The sequence below is a fragment of the Corvus hawaiiensis genome, chromosome 15 (genome assembly GCF_020740725.1).
Source record: "Corvus hawaiiensis isolate bCorHaw1 chromosome 15, bCorHaw1.pri.cur, whole genome shotgun sequence".
NCBI classification, from domain to species: domain Eukaryota; kingdom Metazoa; phylum Chordata; class Aves; order Passeriformes; family Corvidae; genus Corvus; species Corvus hawaiiensis.
The window spans coordinates 18,695,952-18,718,443 of record NC_063227.1 but is presented as its reverse complement, the minus strand read 5'-3'; the positions used below and the strand labels follow the sequence as shown (position 1 = coordinate 18,718,443).

Genomic DNA, 22,492 nt, shown 5'->3' with positions numbered 1-22,492 from the left:
GTCCTTCTGCCTCCCCTGACAGAGGATGCTGCCAGCCCTTCCCCCACATTCCCTCGGCTCCGCACATTCCCGGCCACTTCTGTAACGCAATTACAAGGCCTGGAGGGAGCCTGGATGAAGCCCAGCTTTAAGATCATGCCTTTGCAAAGATGGAATTGGAAGTGTGAGTGGGGGGAAGATTTCCAGCCTCCCAAAGCACCGGAGAGCTTTTACTTCCATCCCGTGGAGCTGCTGGGATGCTGCTCTGCTGGATGAAGGCAGAACAAAAGCCCACAAAGTTTCTAAAAGTGGGGCCAGGGCAGTGTCCCCTCTCCCTGGAACTCTTCTAACCCTCCTGAAGGAGACAGAGCCGAGAGCAGGAATTATTTCCCCCGGGCCATCCTGCCACCACCTGTGTCCCAGACATGCCAGGAAGGATATTTTGAGAAATTCTTTGGAAAGGTTGCTGTGCCTATTTTTCAGATCCATCTCCGCAGCCGGCCATGGCGCGTGCTCAGCTGCGCAGGAAGCAGATGGAGAGAGAAAAATTAAACTAATACACGTAGCACCTGTTAAATTACCTAAAATAGCATTTCCATACATAAAACTGGTGATGAAACTCCTGATATTCATTCTGGGGGCTGTCCACAATGAGAAACACATCCCATCGCTGGAGTATTTCCTTTTCTCCACAAAAGACTTTTCGGCTTTTGTCCCACTTGGCAGGATCTGGAGGGTTCAGACTTCAAGGGCCATGACGAATGCAGATAAAGGGATTATTGGCCCAGAATGGTCCGTAAGGGAAGGAAATACTCAGTTTAAAAGGCCTACGTGATATAGAAAGAAGCCCAAATACTGAATCTGCTGAGATTTGGGGTGTTAATAGACAAAAGGGTGGAGCCTGCCAGCAGGAGTGCTCCAGGTGGCACAGGGGACCAGCTCTGTGGTCTCCTGACTATGGAAGGAGAGGTGGGCTGGGACCAGGACACATCTCTATTAAACCTTCAGCTTCCAATCCCAAGATCAGATCAGCTCTGCAAGAGGAGGGGAAGGGAGAGCAGTTATCCAGGGACAAGTCCTGCTCCCAGCATCCAAACAGCTCCTGCCTGTCCCAGCACCCCAAATCCACTCCAAAACTGCACCACAAGGCTGCAGCCCATGCTCAGAGCAAAGCCAGACTCTGGGCAGCCTCACAGTCCTTTTAAAGCAATGTTTTCTCTGCAGGCTTTGATTGGAAATCCCAGTAATAAAATCACAGAATTGTTTGATTGGAGAAGTCCTTTGAGATCATTGAATCCAACCATTAACCCAGCACTGACAACTCCAGCACTAACCCAAGCCCCACGTGCCACATTTGCACAACTTTTAAATCCCTTCAGGGATAGAGACTCCACCACTGCCCTGGGCAGTCTGATCCAACCCCTGGCCACCCTTTCTCTGAAGAAATTTCCCCTAATATCCAATCTAAACCTCCCCTGGCACAACTTGAAGCCTTTTCCTCTTTCTGTCCCTGTTCCCTGCAGAGCCCGACCCCCCCGGCTGCCCCCTCCTGTCAGGGACTTGTGCAGAGCCACAAGGTCCCCCCTGAGCCTCCTTTGCTCCAGCCTGAGCCCCTTTCCCAGCTCCCTCAGCCGCTCCTGGGGCTCCAGCCCCTTCCCAGCTCCATTCCCTTCCCTGGACACGCTCCAGCCCCTCCAAGCCATGAGGCTCTGAGTTGTCTTCAATCTTTTCAGTTTCACAACCCACTGGGTCAAACCTGACAGATAAAACAGTCTGGCATTTCCTGGGCTTCTGTGGTTCCCTCCAAGGTGTTTGCTGAGCAAAAGCCACACAAACAGGCTGAGGACTGGCATGGGCTTCATCACTGTTCATGAACAACCATCCCAAATACTCAACAAAAAGGCAACTTCTCTCCCAGGCTAGCCAGGACCTGGCAGAAGTTGGTGATTTGAGCTCTACAGCCCCAGAGGATTTGGCAGGGGGAAAACCCCTTCAGAGCAGAGCTGCTTCTGCACTCAGAGATTCACAGCCCACCTTAAAGCACAGCAGCTCTGCGTCTTAGGAGAACACCGTCACTTAGATTATGGCTGCTCCTTCAAAGCCATGACCTCAAATAGATTTCCAGAGGCTGCCGTGGTTTTTTCAGGCTGCAGGGCTCCACTCACACCTTCCCCAGGCCTTGGGGTGGCAGCTGAGAGCAGCTCCACACTCCACATGCTGCAGGAGTTGTGGAGGAACCACTACCTACTCAGTACTGAACAGGCAAACAAACACAACCCAGCCAGAAGAAGCAGGAATTTTAGCCCAGAGACTGTTACAACTTTATAATTCACCCGCAAAACGTGTGCAACCACACCTGGCACACCAAATGCCACCGCTGCCTTAACCCTGGGGTGCACTTGGGAGGGAAACATGAGGATTGTAATGATTTCCTAAACTTCCCACAGCGGCACTTCCCTCTGCTGCTCCTTTTGCTCCTGTCAGTGGGCAGCCTGTCCGGCAGCCCTGCCTGGCACGTGCCCATTCCCACGTTTGCCATGAATGAGCAGAAGGCAAATCCATCAGCGTTTATCTGCACAGCCCCACCGGTGCCCTGCGCGTGTGCTTTGGAGCGCTTGCTCCTGGATCCACTACAACACCACACGAACTCACAGCGTAAATTCCTGGGCCTTTCCAATGCCCACAGACACCCCAGTGGCCCCTGAGGATGCAAATGTTTATTTTTAGGAAGGATGTGGGCAAAGCCCTCAGCTGTGGCCAGTTGTCCTTCTGCTGGGCATCCGCCCCCACGCTGTGTAAGCCCAGGAATGTCCGTGTTTCCCTCTCTCCACTCCTCTGGCCCCAGCTGCTCTGGGGTGTTTTTCCCCCCAGACACACATATGGGGTCAGTGTCCTGGTACACTGTCGTGTGCCCCAAAAACACACCACAACCCCCCCTTGGCTGTACCTGCAAGCTTTGAGCCACGAGAACATCCCTGAGAGCTCAAAGGACTACTCTTTATTCCTCTCCCCAGCCCCCAGCACGCACAGGCAGCCTGTTGACAGCCCTGCAAGCCCAACTCTTGGAGTTCTTGAGTGAAAACAAAACAAAGAATGAAAAAAAAAACCAACCCTCTTTTCCTTCCTGGCTCTCTCCTGCTGCAGCATCTCCGCTGCCAGCCCCAAGCCCCTCATGCTGTGGGTGGGGGGATGATGGCTGGGGTCAGACAGGGCAGCTGGGGTGCTGTTTGATAAACAAGTGCAGGGAAGTGAACATCACTATTGGCTGTGCTCAGCCTGGGAGGGGAAGCCTGGCTAGCAACAGCTTTGGGAAGCATTAACAAAGGGGGATTCAGGATTGGAGAAAACCAATGGAAGGGGGGTGTGAAATGGCAACTCTGCATCTTCTCTACACGCTTTGCTCCTCCCTCCCCTGGAGTTGCTATGGATTCTCACACTGCTTCCCACCTCCTTGTGAGTCCCCTGCCGCTGTCTCTGGGGTGTCTCCTGCCTGAGATCTCCTCCCAGCCTGTCCACACAGCCCAAAATTGTCCTCACTCCTGCCACGAGATGCCCAGGACATACTGGCTCTTCCCAGCCTGGCCTGTCTCACCCTCCCACACCCACCTGTGAGCAGCACAGAGCCCTCCCCATCCTCCAGGAAGGAAATCCTGACTTCAGCCCGGTGTTTTCCTGAACAAGTCATCACACAGACACCAAAACAAAGAGCAGCCAGGGTCAGGCAGCACCATGAACATGCAGGGGACAACAATGAAAACCAACCAAAACAACAAGATGGGTCCTTTGCAGCAGCCGCAGTCCCTGCATTCTCCTCCCTTACACCACCAGCCTCCTCCCACAGGGAAACCCCACACTGATGATCCCACAGGGATGTCCTGCAATGCTGCTGGACCATTCATTTACTCCACTTTGGGCAATTCATCACTGTAATCTCTGCTAGAGTCACTGATCTGATTTGTCTGGGAATGGCATCTGCTGCTGGGAATCACTCTGGATTCATTTACATTTGCCCAGCGACAGCATGGGTGTTCATTTTTTTAAGAAAAACAAAACACAAACATCATTAAATTAATCATCCTATCCTCCTATTTCTCCCAAACAAGATTAATTCTGAATTGTTTTGCTCAGGTCTGCCTCGCTACCACATTTTCAGAGCATATTGTCTGAGCTCTTATCTCCTGAGCATGTGCACCAGAGCTCTCCCGTGTTTCAGAACAAAGAGCAGATTCCCTTTGTTGTCCCGGAGCAGCAGCGATGTACGAGATCAAGAGCTTGTCCCTGCCTCACTGAGCTTCCCCTGTTCTGCCTGGTCCCAGGTGCCCAGAGACATGTGGGATTTGTTGTGATGGGCAGGGCTATGCAGAGAAAAGACAGGATTGTTTCTTCCCCAGCTCCCATGGAGACAGCAAGGGAGAAACCCCAACATGGGTTTGAGCTTGTTTCTGGCTTAGGGTCAGTGCCAGGCTCCATCCAAACCCCTGGCCTAAGCTGCCACGTCTTCATTGTTATTAAATTTGGGTCAAATCGAGTTAAGAGCACATCCTGTTTTTTGATTCTCAGCTCCAAGGTGGCTGTGCTCCCCAACCAACAAGCAGAGCCCTGCAGTTCAGAGAGCTCGTGCTGCTACAGAGCTTCACCTGTCAGCACGAGCCACATCTGTACAGGGTTTTGCATCGCAGGGAGAACAGCGAGCCAGGCTCAGGCAGCTGCACTTGCCCCCTCTTTAATACCTGTACTACCAAGCAGGGCCTGGGAATTCACACACCAGGCATCAAAACGCCGGGAATAGCACGGGAACAGCACAATGGGGAGTGGGCTGCTTTCCAGGATCTGCCTGCTTGATCACCAGGGAGATGTCAGGGCTGGGCACTGAACACATGAGAGCACTTTCTATTTCCATCCTTTAATACTGTCACACAGGTCTGGAATAAGAACATCCCCCTTCATTTAACTTCAAACAGCATGAAAGAAACAGAGGGGGAAAAAAATCTTCAAGAGCCGTTTTGTTGCAAATGTGGACACAGGCAAGTGGGGAAAACCAGCAGGAATTAAAATCCACTGAGCTTTTCCAGTTATTTCAGCAGGAGCCTGTGCTTGGGCAAAGTCTCTTTCCAAAGCCAGGGTTCAGCCCATGCTGTGGGACCCCTGTCACAACAGGCACTGACATGGGGCTCTGAGCGACCTGATCCAGGGGAAGGTGACCCTGCCCATGGCAGGGGGTGGAAAAAGCTGAGCTTTAAGGTCCCTTCCAACCCAAACCATTCTGTGATTCAAGAGCAGCTGTTCCAGGGACTGTCCTGGGCACGCAGGTCACAGCTCCTCAGCAGTGACACCGCGGCTCATGCCCCAGAACTATCATGTCACACCACTTCAGCTCCCCACAAACAGCCTGAGGCTGCCTTTCCTCTTGCCCTCTCTCTTCCCACGCCACGAGTTGCTGCTGTCTCCCAGGCACTGGGAAGGGGATGGAGCTTGTGAAGAGACCCAGGCAGAGGCTGGGAGCTGGGCTGAGTGTCACTGTCCCATGACCTGAGAAAAGTCCCTGTCACTGAGCTAAGGGGGCCTGGACTGCATCAGCTCTGTGCCTTGAAGAGCCCCAGCATGATGCTACAAGAGACAGCAGCAGAGCTTGCTCTGATGGGGCTCATTTACTGCCTTCTCACAGCAAAACAATTACAGCAGCTGTGGTGCACTTCTGCATCAACAGGGCCTTGTTAATTGTCATTGGAACTAGAGCGGAAATGCTTAGGAAGATGTTCCTTGATTAAAATGTTGTCAGTGATGGGGAATTCAACAAACCTCTGAGAAAACTAATCCAGCTAAAGCTTTGTTTTAAAGTCCAAGGGCAGTTTCTACTATGAACACTTTTATCTAATTACATCAAACCCTCACTCCATTTTAGCTTTATCAGCTGGAAGAGCCTCATAGCAAAGTTTAATCACTTCAACAAGTTGGCTATAGCAATCTCTTAATTTTCTGATAAGATGAATTACAGAGCCAGACCCAGGGAAAGAGTCAGGCACAAGCAGCTGCTGCAGATGTTTAACTGCAAGCTCTGACACCAAAATCCAGCACCCAGTACTGCCATGTCACCATTTTAACCTCCATAGTGGGCACCAGGAATAACAGAGCACAGAGCCTGACCCAGCCAGATGAGGAAGCACATCACCCAAATTTACTCCTGATTGCTCCAAGAGCGTAATCCTCATGTATTCCCCAAAAGCTACAATCTTTTCACATATAAATATCCTGGAGCCAGTCTCGGCACACACAATAACCTCTGGTTGGGGTATTCACAGAGAAAGGTGAAATTCAGTTCTTTCTTTCAAGGGAGTTCACCTTCTGAAGGGGATCCCTGTCCCTGCTCATGAGCCACAAGGGAAGATGTGAGAGGCAAAGAACAACATTTTGTTGTCAGTGGTCTCTCAGTGTGGACCAAGACAAGCAAACCTTGGTGGGCCAGAGGCAAGAGAGCGCCAGTCAAGAGCAGGGTACTCGCTTGGGAGGTCTCTGCTCTGCTGCTGGGGCTTCTTTTCTGACCTCACACACACCTCACAGAGAGGTGGTGGAACCTCCCTCACTGGGGATATTCCAGAACTCTCTGGACACAATCCTGTGCTGTGTGCTCTGGGATGACCCTGCTGAGTAGGGAGGTGGAACCAGGTGAAGCTCTGTGGTGCCCTCCCTCCTGAGCCATTCTGTGGTTCTGTGAACACACCTCAGCAGCACAGAGCTCAAGGCTCCACCACTGGCAAAGGGAGTGATTTCCAGTGGCCTCCACGAAGGGAGCAAAATTTAGATTTTTGACTCAGGAAGGAATTTACTCAAATGCCCAAAATCTGCTTCAGCAAAGAAGTGAAACCCATTGTCCAGTCCTTTGACCATCTCACACCTTCACCTGGAGTTCCTTCCAGTTCCTGAGGTGCAGACACCAAAGCCAGACACACCAGTGCCAAGAGCAGCTGTCACACCCCCACCAAACACAGCTACCACAGGAGCAGCCCTATTTCTGACTCGATCAACGACAGCAACACCCGTCCTCAGAGCTGCCACTCATGGAATTCCCAGCACTGAAAGTGGCACACAAAGAAAAGAAACCTTCATCCCACAGATAAATGAAGAAAGAACCACTTACCCACTTGTTCCAGGTCTCTGGGTCTGAGAGAAGCGCCAATCCGTGTTAGGCTGAGCTTGCTGCAAAGAAAAAGAAGAGTTTTAATACCTCCGTTCTTGCCTTTGGAAATGAAAGCGAACTGATCCTGGATTATTTCAGTCTGGAGTATCAGCATGTTCTGTCCAAGTGAAGCAAATCAATTAGAACAAAGAGAAAGCTCCCCCTCCCCCTTTCTGGAGTATTTCTGAAGCAGCATGAATACCAAAAAGCATGACAAAAACTGTTCAGAGAAAATCTTCCAAAGCAGCTCAGGAAACCAGGCTGTGAAAGAAATGAAGCATGAAATAAACTGATAAGGGCATGAATCCAGCAGGAGCAGTGGTACCACAATAATGAGCTTGGAGGAGGAAGGGGGGTGTGAGGGGGTGGCAAAGTTAATTGATACTGAGAAAGATGCTTTTAATACTCTAAGGTAAAATGGTAACAGACCTTCCTAATCTCTCCTTCTGCTGTCCTTAAAAAGGCCTGCCTGAGGTCTTGTTTGCAGGCATTGTGTTTGAATGACTTTTCCTAGATGCTGTGGCCTTGCAGCACTACAATATTTCTGTCCACAGACAGAAGAATAAACTTCCGACAGCAAGAGGAAAAAGCATTATTTGTTTAGGAGACACAATAACCTTCAGACACAGCAGCACACTTTGTAACCTCATTAAGAAGCCCCCGTATCACTCTCTGCCCGTGTTATTTTACCACCAGACAATGAACATTTTGTAAATAAGGAAGGACATGGAGCAACCTTGTATTTTCCTGTTTGAATCACGCCTTTGTGGGAAGCACTAAATAGCACAAACTGTTTCTGTCGGGAAAACGCACTCTTCCGAAAATCATAATCATCTTAATTAACTGCAGGGTGATGACATACTACCTGGAAAGGACAACACTTCCCTCAGCTATTTTAGGAATGAGCAACTCACAGTCCATACATAGTGGAACACCAGTTTTATAGGATTATTCTGCTTGTACATGCAAGTACTAAGGAAAAGTGAAGATGAGTAGAGCTGACCTAGATTCTTATTTAGTAGATGTGCTCTCACTAATTTCTCTGCAGCTTTGATGATACTCATGAAAGAAGATATTAGAATAAATTACTCCCCTAAAATAGATGCCCCACTGGTCCCCATGCTGCATGCAAATGAAGCTGTTTAAAGACTTGTCCTCCAGATTTCAGATACGCATTTTTGCACATGCTGACACACAGTACTGCACTAGATAAGCCCTTCCCAATATTTTGAATAGCCCTTCCATATTCTGAATTCCTGTTGTAATTACCATTTTCAAATTTAGGGCAGGCATTTGTGACACTAAATTGCTTTACTTTTTATAGCCCAAAGTTATAAAAGCTCCAGCTAAACACAGTCACCTACATCTATACTTAGGCAGCTGAGTACAAACAGCTCAAGTTTTCAAAGCTTGCCACTCCTCAGCCTCTGCAAGCCCAAGGGCACGTAAGGTCACCAGGATCTTTGTGAATAATGTCACTGCTGACATTTCAGTGTTTTAGTGCTCAATACTGAATTCAGCTCCTCGCTCAAGCTGGAAAATGATCCCTTGCCGAGGCACAGTCAGTAATTAATAACACCTGGAGCTTAAGAAATGAGAAATTTCTACAGTGCACCTCTAAAACTGAGCAAAAGAAACACAGGCAGACTTTCCTTCCAGATAACCTCCCCCGCACTACAGTTCATATGCCATGGAGGAAAAAGGGGTTAAACAGAACCAAGAAGTTAAACCCCCAATCAATCTGTTCCCAACTACGCTAAGAATCACTTTAAAAAGAAACAAGTACGAGCGGGGCCAAGGGGAAACTCTCCACTGCTACAAACACAGAGTCTTTGATCCTATAGTGCTGCTCAGCCCCTTCCCCCACCTCCACCAAGCCGAGCCAAAACTTTCACCTGCCAGGAGGTGACAGTGACACATGTTCCCTGAGGCCACCGTCTTAGAAGGAAGGACAGACAGGGAACAGCCAACTGGCCTGGATATGACAAACTGTTGCACTCAGCAGAGAGGACAGTGAGAAACAGCCATCTCTTACCCCATCGCAGGGACTCGCTAAGGTGCTGGTCACCTGCTCATAGGCAGCCACGGTCTCCGCAGTGCTAGAATGGCTGAAGGGCTTTACAAAGAGGAAATCGCTCTGGTCAGACATGGGCGAGAAACAAGAGGTGTAATTCTGTGCCTGGGAGGTCAAGCCCGCTCCTCCCACATCCAGGTACTTGATGAAGCCATCTGGCTTCATCTGCCCTCGGAAATGGGAGGCGGGCTTGCGGCCAGTCCCTCGGCAGCAACCCGCGAAGGTCCAGCTGGCACTGCCAGCTTTGAGACACCGGGCAGCCACCAGCCCAAACATCACGCAGGACACGAGGGAGATGGACACCAAGGAAATGATGAGGTAAAGAGTTAGGTTGGTATCCTCGGGAGAAGACTGGGGGAGGTCCAAGGACTTGGAGAAGTCCTGCACGCTGTTTTCCTCTGGAGAAATGACTATTACCACAGAGGCCGAGAGGGACGGGGTGCCATTGTCCCTCACTTCGACCACCAGCCTGTGGGAATCTTCTGACTCCCTGAGAGCCTGTGCAACCCTTATCTCTCCAGAGCGGCGTTCCACTTGGAAAGGCAAAGCCTCAGCAGACTCCTGCAGCTGGTAGGACAGCCAGGCATTATGGCCACTGTCAGCATCAACTGCTACAATTTTGGTAACCAGATAGCCAGGCTCTGCCAAGGCCGGGATGGCTTGGTGGAAGGCAGAGCCCTTGGGGACAGACGGGTAGACAATGTTGGGAGCATTGTCATTCTCGTCCAGGACAAACACATGGACCACAGCAGTGCTACTCAGAGCAGGAGACCCAGCATCCTTCACCTCCACGGGCACCTGGAACACCTTGTCCTGCTCGTAATCCAGAGCTCGCACGGTGTAGATGGTGCCATTGTCCTGGTCTATTCGGAAGTAGGTTGAGATGGGTACATCCTGCATCCCGTTGTCCAGGATGGAGTAAGACAGCTTGGCATTGCTACCCTCATCAGGATCTGATGCTGACACTGAAAAGACAGAAGTTCCAGGAAGGGAGTTTTCCTGAACGTGAGCTGTATCAAAAGGGCTGGAGAAATTCGGTGCGTTATCATTCACGTCAGCAATGCGGAGATAAAAGGTTTTTTGTGTGGCCCTCTGGGGGGACCCTGAATCCACAGCCCTCACCGTGATGTTGTATCCACTGGCCTTCTCCCGATCAAGGGGACCACTGGTGACCAGAGAGAAATGCTCTTTAAAAGACGACACTAGTTTAAATGGGAGCTCTTTTGCTATCTGCAGACGGACCTGCCCATTGTCACCAGAATCGCTGTCCTTCACGCCAATGAGGGCGATCACAGTGCCTGGGGCTGCATCCTCCTGCACTGGGCTGGAGACAGAGGTCAGCACAATCTCTGGGCTATTATCATTGATATCAATTAATTCCACTCGCAGGTGACAGTGGCCTTCCATGGCTGGAGATCCCTTGTCCCTGGCTCGAACCGCAATCTCGTAAGCACTGGATTCCTCATAATCCAGCGGGGCTTTGGTTCTGATCTCCCCTGTCCGAGCATCTAAGGAGAACAGCTTGGTGAATTTACCAGGTGCATTATTGCTAGTTTTGAAAGAATATTCCACATCCCCGTTGGGACCTTCATCCAAGTCGGTGACATTCAGCTTGGTGACCAGAGTGCCCACTGGCACATTCTCCTCCAGAAGTACCTTGGATATGGGTGGGTCACAGACAGGAGGGTTGTCATTTGCATCCAGGACATGGATGGTAACCTTGGCAGTGCCAGATTTCACAGGGTTCCCTCCATCCAGGGCTGTCAGTGTTAGATGATGAACAGGCACTTTCTCTCTATCCAGTGCTTTTTCAAGCACGATCTCGGGCATTTTAACACCATCTCCTCTCACGTTGATGCTCAGGGCAAAATGCTTGCTGGGGCTGAGCTCGTAGGTGGAGATGGAGTTGGAGCCCATATCCGGGTCTTCTGCTACCTCCAAGGGCAGCCGAGTCCCAGGGTTGGCTACCTCAGTGATCTCCAGCACCACCTCCGGCTTGGGGAACTGGGGCGCGTTGTCGTTCACGTCGAGGACGTCCACCTCAACACGGTGGAGCTGGAGGGGATTCTCCATGACGAGCTGGAGGTGCAGAGAGCACGTGGGGCTCTGTCCACACAGTGCCTCCCGGTCCAGCCTGCTGTCCAGGAGCAGCACACCTGCCGCCAGGTCCACCTGGAAGTGCCGCTGCCCACCCTCGCTCACCAGGCGCAGGTTGCGAGCAGCCAGGCTCCGCACCTCCACCCCTAAGTCCTTGGCCAGGTCGCCCACAGAGAAGCCCGGCTCGCGATCCTCGGGCACGGAGTAGTGGAGCTGGGCGCAGCTGGGAGCCGGCAGGCAGGAGAGGGCTGCGAGCAGCAGCGGGAGCTGCCATGGCAAACTCTGTCCCGCGAGCATCCCGTGCCGGGTGTGCGAACGGAGCAGCGCGGAGAGGAGCGGCGGCGGCTCCGCGCAGCCTCCCCCGCCTCCCCGCCCCCGCAGCCGGAACCCCCGCGCCCCAGGGGGGTCCGAGCGGGTTGTGCAGGGAGGAAGCCGCCGCCGGAGCCGGACAGGGAGGGATGGACGAGGCGGGGGAGGGGACGAGCGCAGCCCGGCCGGCTGAACCGCTTCTCGATACGCAAAGACACACAAAGTCAACGAGCGGAGGGGATGGACCGAGTGACAGTTTTACGTCTCTCCACAGCCCCCTCCTCCTCCTCCTCCTCCTCCTCCTCCTTTTTCTCTCCCTCCTCCTCCCCTTCTCCATCTCACCGCCTTCCCCAAAATACGCACGGCGTAGCCCCCCCTCCCTTCCCCCGCTGCCGCCACTCCGCCCCCGCAGCGCCGGGAGGGCGCCGGGGACTCCCGGCAGCGGGAACCCCGCTCCGCCCCGCCCGGCTGCTGGCACCGGGCACCGGCGGACACCCCCTCCCCAAAGCCGGTCAGATCGGTGCCGAGCCCCGCGAACACCGGGGCTGTGTTCAGGCTGGAGACCACACTCCCGAGCTCACCTCGCTGCACAGGGTGGGATCCGCGGAGGGTTTCACAAACATGAACTCGCTGATATCCGACACTGGCGAAAAGCAGGAGCGGTAACGAGGGGCGGGGGGTGCCGTTGCTGTCACCTGCACGCCCATCACAGTGTCCCCTTGCTTAGGCTCATAGTGCAAGTGCCCAAAGATGTGGCTGGGAGGAGGCTGAAGCGTGTTCACGCTCTCCACGCAGCAGCCCTGGCTGGCAGGTGCAGAGCCCCGCCGGAGGCACCGAATGCCCAGCGCTGCCAGTCCCACCAGCGAGACGGCGGAGATGAGCACTAGGGACACAATCAGGTAAAGCGTAATAGTGGGCAAGCCCCCACCATCAGCAGCCCGAGCCTCGGAGCCCTGCAGGGCCTCCGGACCCTTCTCCTCCACCAGCACCACCAGTGTGACGGCTGTGGAGAGTGGGGGCTCCCCGGCATCCCGGACCACCACCAGCAGTTCGTGCGCAGAGGCGTCCGTCTCCTGCAGAGCCCGCATGATCCGGACCTCCCCAGAACGCAGGGACACGCTGAAAAGCCCCAGGTCTGTGGCTTCCACGAGGTGGTAGGATAGCCAAGCATTGCGCCCCGAGTCCGCATCTATTGCCACCACCTTGGTGATGAGGGCAGGAGGGACAATGGAAGGGGAAATTCGGAACTGAGTAGCAGAGTCCTCCCCAGCCCTGGGGAAATGCACCCGTGGGGCATTGTCGTTCTGGTCCACTACAAAAACATGAACCAGTGTTCTGTTCCTCAGGGCCGGGGAGCCACCATCAGAGACCTCCACATGGAACTGGAGATAGGTGGTTTGCTCATAGTCAAAAGGGAATTTGGCAGTGACCTGCCCATTCGTGGGATGTATCGAGAGGTAGCGAGTAGGATCCAGGCCTGGATCTGTCCCACCAGCTCGCAGGATGGAGTAGGACAGGCGGGAATTCTGCTCCGAGTCAGGGTCGGCAGCAGAGACTGTAACCAGCACACTGCCCACTGGGTTGTTTTCTGCCACCAGCACTTCATAGGACGCTTGCTCAAACTGGGGAGCGTTGTCATTGACATCTATCAGGGTGATTGGCAAGATGGTGTGGCGGGAGAGTGGGGGATGGCCCAGGTCCGAGGCAGAGACGGTGACATTGTAGTAGGCAACGTGCTCCCGGTCCAAACGGGTGCTGGTGAGCAGCGAGTACTGGTGCTCGTAGTCCTTACGCAGCTGGAAGGGAAGATCTGGAGACACGTGACACAGGACCTTGCCCTGCTCGCCAGAGTCCCTGTCTCTGACGTGTATCACGGCCACCACTGTGCCCGGCAGCGCGTCCTCGCTCAGGGTGCTTGAGAAGGAGGTAAGAATGACCTCGGGGGCGTTGTCATTGACATCAGTGATTTCCACCACCACACTGCAGTGCTCCTCCATCGTGGGTGACCCCATGTCCTTGGCCTCCACTTCGATCTCATACACTGTCGCCTCCTCAAAGTCCAGGTTGCCCTGGACACGAATCTCCCCAGTTTGCTCATCGATGGCAAAGATCTGGCGTAAGGCAGCTGAGTTGTGGCTACTGAGGGAGTAGCGGATGTCTCCGTTGGGTCCTTCGTCCACATCGGTGGCATTTAACTTCACCACGAGGGTGCCCAGCGGCGAGTTCTCCACCAAGCGTGCTCCGTATGATGGTCTGTCAAAGACCGGGTGGTTGTCATTGGCATCCAGAACCTGAATAGTGATGCGGATCTTGCTGGACTGTGGGGGAGAGCCCCCATCTTCAGCAGTCAGGACCAGGTAGTGGAAAGCTCTGAATTCCCGGTCCAGGGCCCGCTCCAGCACCAGCTCAGGGAACTTCCCACCATCAGTGCGGGCCTTCACGTTGAGGTTGAAGTTGTCATTGGCACTCAGGTGATAGGTCTGCAAGGTGTTGGTGCCCACGTCAGGGTCCTGGGCTGGCTGGATGGGGAAGCGGGCACCCAGAGACGCCAGCTCGTAGATGCGCAAGGAAACCTCATCACTGGGGAACTCCGGGGGGTTGTCATTGATATCCAAGATCTCCACCTCAATACGGTAAAACTCCACTGGGTTCTCGATGGCAAGTTTCAAGTGGAGGAAGCAGCGTGGGTTCTGCCCGCAGAGCTGCTCCCGGTCTATCCTCTCGCTGACCATAATAACACCAGTGTTCACATTGACGGAGAAATACTGGGAATCCGAATCGGACAGTACCTGCAGATTAGCTGCCGCCAGTTTTGCCACATCGGTGCCCAGGTCCTTCGCAATATTGCCCACAAAAGCACCCCGTGTGAGCTCCTCCGGGATGCTGTACCGGATCTGAGCAGACGAGCTGTGCAAGAACAAACAGAAGGAGAAGACACGCGGCAGCCCCAGGGACCGGCGCGCCTGCCCTGCCCTCGGCATCCTTGCCGGGTGGCCGGCCGGGGAGCGATGCCCTGGGCGCCGGGGGCCGCGCTCAGCGCTCGCCGCTCCCATTCATTGTTTGGGGCGGACGCGGCTCGACGGGGCGGGGGGAGCGCGCCGCGCAGCCGCCGCTCCATTGGGCCCCGCCGCTCCAATCGCCGCGCGCCTTCCCCAGGACAGCAACACCGGCGCCAATCACGGCCCGCGCGCCGCCGCCGCGAACCTGCGCGGCCGCTCCGCGCCCCCCGAACGCCCGGCACCGCCGGACCCCGCCCCGGGCCGCTCACCTGGCCGCGGTCCCGCAGCGTGCCGGCGGCGGACAGGAAAGCGCCGCTTTCCCTCGGCAGGGTGGCGGGGGTTGGGCAGGGCCGCAGGAAGGTGAAGTCGGTGCGCTCGGAGCCCGGGGAGAAGCAGGTGCTGTAGTGCTGGGATGGGGAGTCGGTGGGTCGCAGCGTGACCTCCATGTATTTAAGGGTGCCGTCGGAGCTGAGCTGGAGCTTGGGGCTGGAGTGCTTGCAGAAGTCCCGGGAGGGCGACTCGCTGAGCCAGCAGCAGCAGTAGGGTGAGACGGCAGCCCGGCCCTTGCGCCGGAGGCACCGGGCGGCCAGGAGGGTGACAGTGGCCAGTGCCACCGTGCTAACGGCTGCCAGCGCGATGATCAGGTAGAAGGTCAGGTCCGGCTTCTCCTTGGCACCAGCCAGGAAATCCTGAGGCTTGAAGCTCTCCTCCAGGGCTGCCTCCTCCAGGGCCACAGTGATGGTGGCAGTGGTGGAGAGCGGAGGGTCACCGTTGTCCATCACCTGGACAACGAGCTGCTGCACTGCCATATCGCTGTCCTGGAAGGCACGCGCCGTCCGCACCTCCCCGGTGTACAGCGACACGTGGAACAAGGAGGGGTCTGTGGACTGCGGCAAGAGTCGGTACGAGAGCCAGGCATTGTGCCCAGCATCCGCATCCACTGCTGTCACCTTGGCCACCAGGTAGCCCGGTGGGGCAGACAGCGGGACCCTCTGGGGTTCCGGCACATCGCTGTCACTGGCAGGGTGCAGGATGGTGGGGGGATGGTCATTCTGGTCCAGCACAAAGATGTAGACGGTAACATTGGCATAGAGGGGGGGGGACCCCGAGTCCCTCACAACCACAGACACCGGCAGGACCTGCAGCACCTCAAAGTCAAAGGTGCGCTGAGCGTAGAGATTGCCATTGTCAGGGTTGATGTGGACGAAGGAAGAGATGGGGGCATCCTGCACTTGGCCACTCTCTATGGAGTAAACAAGCCGGGAATTAACCCCGTCGTCAGGATCTGAGGCAGAGACGGTGCACAGCAGGGAGCCAGGCGGGTTGTTCTCCTGGAGAAAGGCATCGTAGGAGGGCTGCAAGAAGCGTGGGGGGTTGTCATTCACATCAGATATATTGAGGAGCAGCGTGAGTGTGGTGGTGAGGGCAGGAGAACCACCATCCTGAGCGATCAGCTCCACTGCGTACTGTGAGGTAGACTCTCGGTCCAGGCTCTTCTGGGTGACCAGGGAGAAGTGGTTCTGAAGGGACCTGATGGCAAAAGGCACATCGGGGGAGATGTCCAGGCTCACATCCCCATTGGCCCCTGAGTCTCGGTCTCGTACATTGAAGAGCCCCACGACAGTCTCCGGTGGGGTGTCTTCTGGCACCGGATTCAACAGGGAGGTGAGCAGCACCTCCGGGGGGTTGTCATTGGCATCCTCCACTTGCACCTGCAGCACACAATTGCCCTCCATCTCTGGGACCCCTCCGTCGTGGGCTCGCACATAGATCTCATAGAAACGCGATTCCTCAAAGTCCAGGGCCCCATTCACCCGGACCTCGCCAGTGCGGGGATCCAGGGCAAAGAGCCTCCGCACGGAGTCGGAGGTGTGAACCCCGAAGGAGTACTGTGTCTCCCCATTGGGGCCCTCATCGGGGTCAGACGCGTTGACCCGGAGGAGCACAGCCCCCACAGGTGTGTTTTCCGGGACTTTCACCTTGTATGTGGTGTGGTCAAAGGTGGGTGCGTTGTCATTGACATCTAGGACCTGGACCGTTATCTGCGCCGTGCCCGAGCGAGCTGGGCTTCCCCCATCCACGGCCGTCAGCACCAGCTGCACTTCTGGCTGCTCTTCCCGGTCCAGGGCACGCTCCAGCACCAGCTCCGGGAAGAGTTTGCCATCCGGCTGCTGCTTGACATCCAGGGAGAAGTGGGAGTTCGGGCTCAGCCGGTAGGAGCTCACAGCATTAGTGCCCACGTCGGGGTCCTGCGCGCTCTCCAGGGGGAAGCGCGCAGCCACCGTGGCAGACTCGGCGATGCGCAGGGTGCGGTGAGCAGTGGGGAAGCTCGGGGAGTTGTCGTTCAGGTCCAGGATCTCCACTTCCAGGCGGAAGAGCTGCAGGGGGTTCTCTGTCACCACCTGCACCGACAGCACGCAGCTGGCAGCTGCTCCGCACAGACGCTCGCGGTCCAGCCGCTGGCTCACCACCAGCGTGCCGCTGTCCAGGCGCACGGCGAAGTAGCGCAAGCTCTCCTCTGAGCCCAGGCGCAGCCTGCGACCTGGCAGCTCCTCCACCTTCAAGCCCAGGTCCCGGGCCACGTTCCCCACCACGGTTCCCAACTCTGACTCCTCAACCACCGAGTAGTGGATCTGCCCGGAGACCCAGCCCCAGCCGCAGAGCAAAAACAAACTCAGTACTTGCCATTTCCAGGCGGGTCGCTGGAGGCTGACACTCTCCATGTCCGTGCGCATCCGGCCCAGGACACAGCAGGCACTGAGGAACTGCGAATAAATCCCTGGGTCTCTCTTCCACGGCTTAGAAAACAGCTCCGGGGCTCCGGCAGGCTGCGGCTCCAACTGTCAGCCTCCAAGCAGAGGGGGTGGGCTGGGGGAGGGGAACTGAATCACAGCCCCAGCGCGGAGGTGGGAGGGGGGGGGAGAAGCAGACTTCCCCCCCCCTCGCTTCAGATCAGCGCCCAATTGGCCGAGAGCTGCATCCCCTCTCGGCCAGCAGTGACTCCGGAGGTGCGGGAAGCAGGGGCCCGAGCCGGCAACAGCGGGGCTGCCACCCCCGGCCTCCCCTCTGCCAGCCTGACTCACTTGCTCCGACAGCTCGCTTTGCATTCACAGGGAAACTGCACGTCCTGGCAGCCTGGAAGCAAGGTACAAGCCCTCCCTGTGTGCTCCCCCTCCACAATGGTGGCTTCACATCATGCCCACAGACAAAGGGCAGCTGTCATGAACGCAGGCCAAAGGACTTTTCATGCCCGATGAAAAGGTGCTTGTTAGAGCCCCGAGGTGCCAGGGGCTCTTCTCTCACCCCTCTGCTCCCCCTCAGCTACTGCTTTGGCTGCTGCCTGCGCCCCATGATTGCCTCTCTGAGTGAGGCATCGCTGCCACCAGTACCACCACCAGCCAGGAGACCTTGCACTAAGACAGGGATGCCCACTCCTCCCAGCCCACCCGTGGCAGTGGGAGGCTGAAGGTGAAAAAGCAAAGGCAGTGAGCCATGCAAAGCCAAAATACAATTGCTCCCAATGCACACCCGACTGGAAGCCACTTCCTCGCCCTGGGGCAAGGAAGGGGTCAGTCTTCACAGTACCCAAATCACTGCAAACACACAGAGCCGGACAGTAAGGCCACTAGATCACCACAGGATCACAACACCAGGTCAGGATGTCAGACTGGGAAGGAAGCCCAAGCCTCCCACCTGGCAGACACACACACTGATATTCTGTGGCAGATACAGCTTTGCAGTCCTGAGGGCAAAAGCAGAGGTCTCAGCTTCCCCAGGGGGGACCTAACAGTAATTTCCTGCTCTCCCTGTCCCAGACCATGCTGGCAAGCTGCAGGCTTTTAGTTCAATTCACATCCCTGCAGAAGCCTTGTGCATTCATAGAGTCACAGAATGGCCTGGGTTGGAAAGGACCTTATAGATCATCTCATTCTGACCTCCTGCTGTGGCCAGGGACACCTTCCACTAGACCAGGTTGCTCAGAGCTCAATCCAGCCCGGCCTTGAATAGTTCCAGGGATGGGGCAGCCACAGCTTCTCTGGGCAACCTGTGCCAGTGCCACACCATGCTCACAGGGAAGAATTTTTATACCTATTATGTAATCTAAACCTTCTCTCTGTCGGTTTGAAACCATTCCCTCTCGACCTGTCACTACATGCTCTTGTAAAAAGACCCTCTCTGTCTTCTGTCCTTGATGCCCTGAAGGCCACCCTGACCCTCCCCTGGGTGCACACAGCTCCTGGGGGTGGGGGTCTGCAGTGGTGTGGCAGACAGGGGACCCAGCTCCTGCCTGGGATCCTGCCCGTCTCCACCCCCTGGGCACCAGAGGGACCTGGGGAATAGGTGAGGGAGGCTCAGGGCACTCATGCCCCGCACGGTGGGCGGTGACAGGGACAGCATCCCTCTGGCGAGAACAGAGACGGTGAAGGTGCTGCAGTCGAGGGTCCTCCCTCCGGTCTGCAGCACCTCTCTGCCTATTCTAAGAGCCGTGAGGCGGGACCACCCTGCTGCCAGTCAGGGAGAGACACCGGGAAGAACCTTATGAATGGTGAGAAGACCGCCCGGGTCCCACCTACTGCCGGCTCCGGAGGAGGGGAGAAGGCGTTCTTAAAGAGACAATGCAGGAAAACACTGGACAAGGGATTTCCCAGCAGAGAGCGACCAATTCCTGCTTGCACAAACTCATTCCCCCAGGGCTCCTGATGGTGCCACCAGCAGGAAGCTGTCACAGTAACCTTGGCTCTGGAATGTGCTCTGTCCCCATCCCAGTCCAGGCCCCAGACAGTACAGCTGGGTGACAAACCTTTCCACTGGCAATCCAGGGTGCTGCACCCCTAGGAATGGGTTTGCTGCTGCTGCAGTGCCTCAGCAGAACCCCTCTGCAAAGCCCACATAGCCTGGGAGAATCCACTCAGTGTCCCGAGGTGGCTCAGTGTCCCAAGGACCTGGAGCAAGGGCTTTACACAGGGGGTCCTGCTGCTGCTTGGGTCTGTCAAAGCCTGGGATGGGGACAGTGTGACAAGGCAGGAAGGGTATGGGGTGTCTAGGATGGAGAAGGAGATGCTCCTTATTCCACAGGGTCAGAGCTCACCCTGTGGAAAAGCACCAAGCCACACAACTCAGGCGTCACTGGAGATCCTGCAGGGTAGGATCCCTCATGGCCACGCCACCTGCTACACACAGAGCCAACATCCTCCCCACAGCATCACTTTTGTGAGCTGGCTGTGTCCTGCAGAGCAAAGAGGTGTAAAGCCTTTGCAGGCTTGACACAGTCCGTTGTCACCACAAAGACTGAAAATGCAGGGCCCAGAGCCAGCCCAGCTGATTTCTCACTGCCAGTGCCTTTGCAGTGCCGTACTGGGGAGTAGGAGGGAGTCATGGCTAGGGTTCAGGCTCACTGCCCCTCCTTCACCCCACTCTCAAATCACTTATTGCCCTCACCACCAGAGAGAGGCATCTTGTGAGGACCTGGTGGAGGAGACATCCTTGTCCCCAGCCATAGCACAGCCCTCAGCTGCAGAGGAACACAATGCAGAGGAACACTTGCTCCTGCAGCTGCTGCAGCCATTCTCACCTGCCACAAATCAGAAGTGCTGAGTCTGAGCAGTGACGCAAGCAGGGGGGAAAAAAAAAGGCATAAAATAGTTCTGAGAGGTTTCTGCCTCCATCTGTGATTTGGCCACACTGAGCAGGCGGCACACGCAGCCTCACACCCATGAACAGCTTCCGCTGCACCTCACTTCCTTCTGCTCTGAGGAACCGATCACTCCTACCCACTGCCTCCCAGGAAGGAAAAATTACCAGCACCAACGACCTTGGAAATTCACCAGATCCACACCCCCCCTCCACTACCTGGCCTCACCTCTGAAGATTGAAGCTTTCCTGTAATTGAGAGCTTTCAAATTAAGCAGCACAATTCCCATCGGGGGAGAAGCACAGAAGCTGCTGCCATGCGCAAACGCCTTCCAGCCTGCAGTTTGTTCCGTCAGGACATCAGACATCACCCAGAGACAGCAGATTACAAATCATGCAGAGCTTCTAATAGGGTTTTTGTACAACATCTGAGTGAAGGACTCACCACCCTGCTCAGAGCCAAAGTCCAACTCAGCGGAGCCCTGCAAGCAACTGGGGCAGTCTGCAATCCCACCCCCTCCCCCAAAGCGAACATCATCACAGAACTTCCATGGAAAGAAAACCGGAGCCATTCAGGAGTCAAACATGAGGAGTGGCACAGATGGGAGGGACTGCTCTGTGACCACGGTCTGTCAAACAGAGGAACCAGCATCATCCTTCAGCTTTGGGTGCTGCACTGTGAGAGGCGACACGCCGATGCCCAGCTCCCAGCCCCATCTACACCACCACCTCTCCAGCCCCCACCAAGTCACGACGCGCAGAGATTACGTTCCCCCACAGTGCAAGTGCTCCCCTTGGCTCTCCTTTTGCAAAGGGAAGGAAATACCATTAACAACAAACTTTGTGCCAAGGATTAACAAGTGGTTTCAAGCTGACCTCAGCCTCCACTGGTTACTCATGCAAGGCGTACCCAGAACTGCATCCAAAAGATGTATGTTTGCCAACATGAACAGACTGACTCATTTGATCCTGCTCACCACAGTGCAGAAGTCATCAACCCTCAGGATGGCTCATTTGACTCCAAACAACACCTGTTCAGCTGTAGCTGAACTCTTTAGAGGCATGGCACGACTGGATGTCCCTCCCAACCCCAAAATGCAACCACACGCATACGGCACAAATGAACCGTGGCTCTGCCCAGCGCTGGGACATGCCAAGGAAGGCGCTACATTACCTCGGCAGGTGTGGGGAGCCGGCTGGCGGTGCCCACAATCTGGTGGTACAGCCCTGGCTCACCATTCCTTATGGTGCCCTGGCGGCTCCCTAAGGGGCTGGAAGTGAAGGGCTTTTTACACAGGAGATCACTCTGGCGAGAGTCCGTGGTGAGATAGACCTGGTGGTAGAAGCTGGGTGGCGTGAAGCCACCCCGCACGGCATCAATGTGGTGGAAAGGCCCTGGTGTCCTGTACGTGGTACTCCTGGAGCTGTTGTACAGCTCCTTTGACTGCCTCCACTTGTAGCACTTGAAGATGCCCACGGACAACATGGTGATGAAGAAGGCTGCTGACACCAAAATCACAGCCAGGATGAGATAGAAAGTCACATGTCTCCTGGGATCATTGGCAGGCGCCACATCAGTGAGGTCATTGAGCACCTCCTTGACCATCTCGGCCACAGAGATGGAGATAGTGGCACTGGTGGACAGCACAGGCTCCCCATGGTCTTTCAGCAGGATGACTAAGGTGTGCTCGGGAGCTTCATCCTCGCGGAGCTGGCGGGCCGTGAAGATCTCCCCACTGTGCAGCCCAACCGAGAAGAGGCTGGGGTCAGTGGCCTGCAACAGGGTATAGGAGATCCAGGCATTGTACCCTGCATCTGCATCCACCGCCACCACCTTGGTGACCATGTGCCCGGCAGGAGTGCCTGGTGCCACCACATCAGTGTAGGGGGCGGTGGTGTTGGGATGAGGGTACAGCACCGTTGGGGCATTGTCATTGAGGTCAGTGACAAACACACTGACTGAGACATTAGTGGCCAGAGGCGGAAAGCCGCCGTCCTGGACCTGCACCATCATGCTGAACTCCACCTGGTCCTCATGGTCCAGGGAGGTGAGCAGGTAGAGGGTGCCATTCTCCCGGTTGATGGAGAAGAGGTGGCCAAAAGTGGGGTCACCCTGCAAAAGGGAATAGGAGAGGTGGGCATTGCGCCCGAGGTCCGGATCTGTGGCGCTCACATTAAGGATGGGGATGCCGGGCACGTTGTTCTCCAGAACATAGACATCATAGGAGT

The 22,492-nt window shown here is 55.5% G+C and overlaps 1 protein-coding gene across 1 annotated transcript in view; it reads right to left on the bottom strand.

Moving 5' to 3' along the window:
• The window catches only part of LOC125333968, a 96,087-nt gene that overhangs the window by 13,181 nt on the left and 60,414 nt on the right, over positions 1-22,492 (bottom strand). Inside the window, exon 3 of the mRNA XM_048320300.1 lies at positions 7,115-7,173. Within this exon, the coding sequence (XP_048176257.1) occupies positions 7,115-7,173 (59 nt within the window). The remainder of the gene's footprint in view (positions 1-7,114; positions 7,174-22,492) is intronic.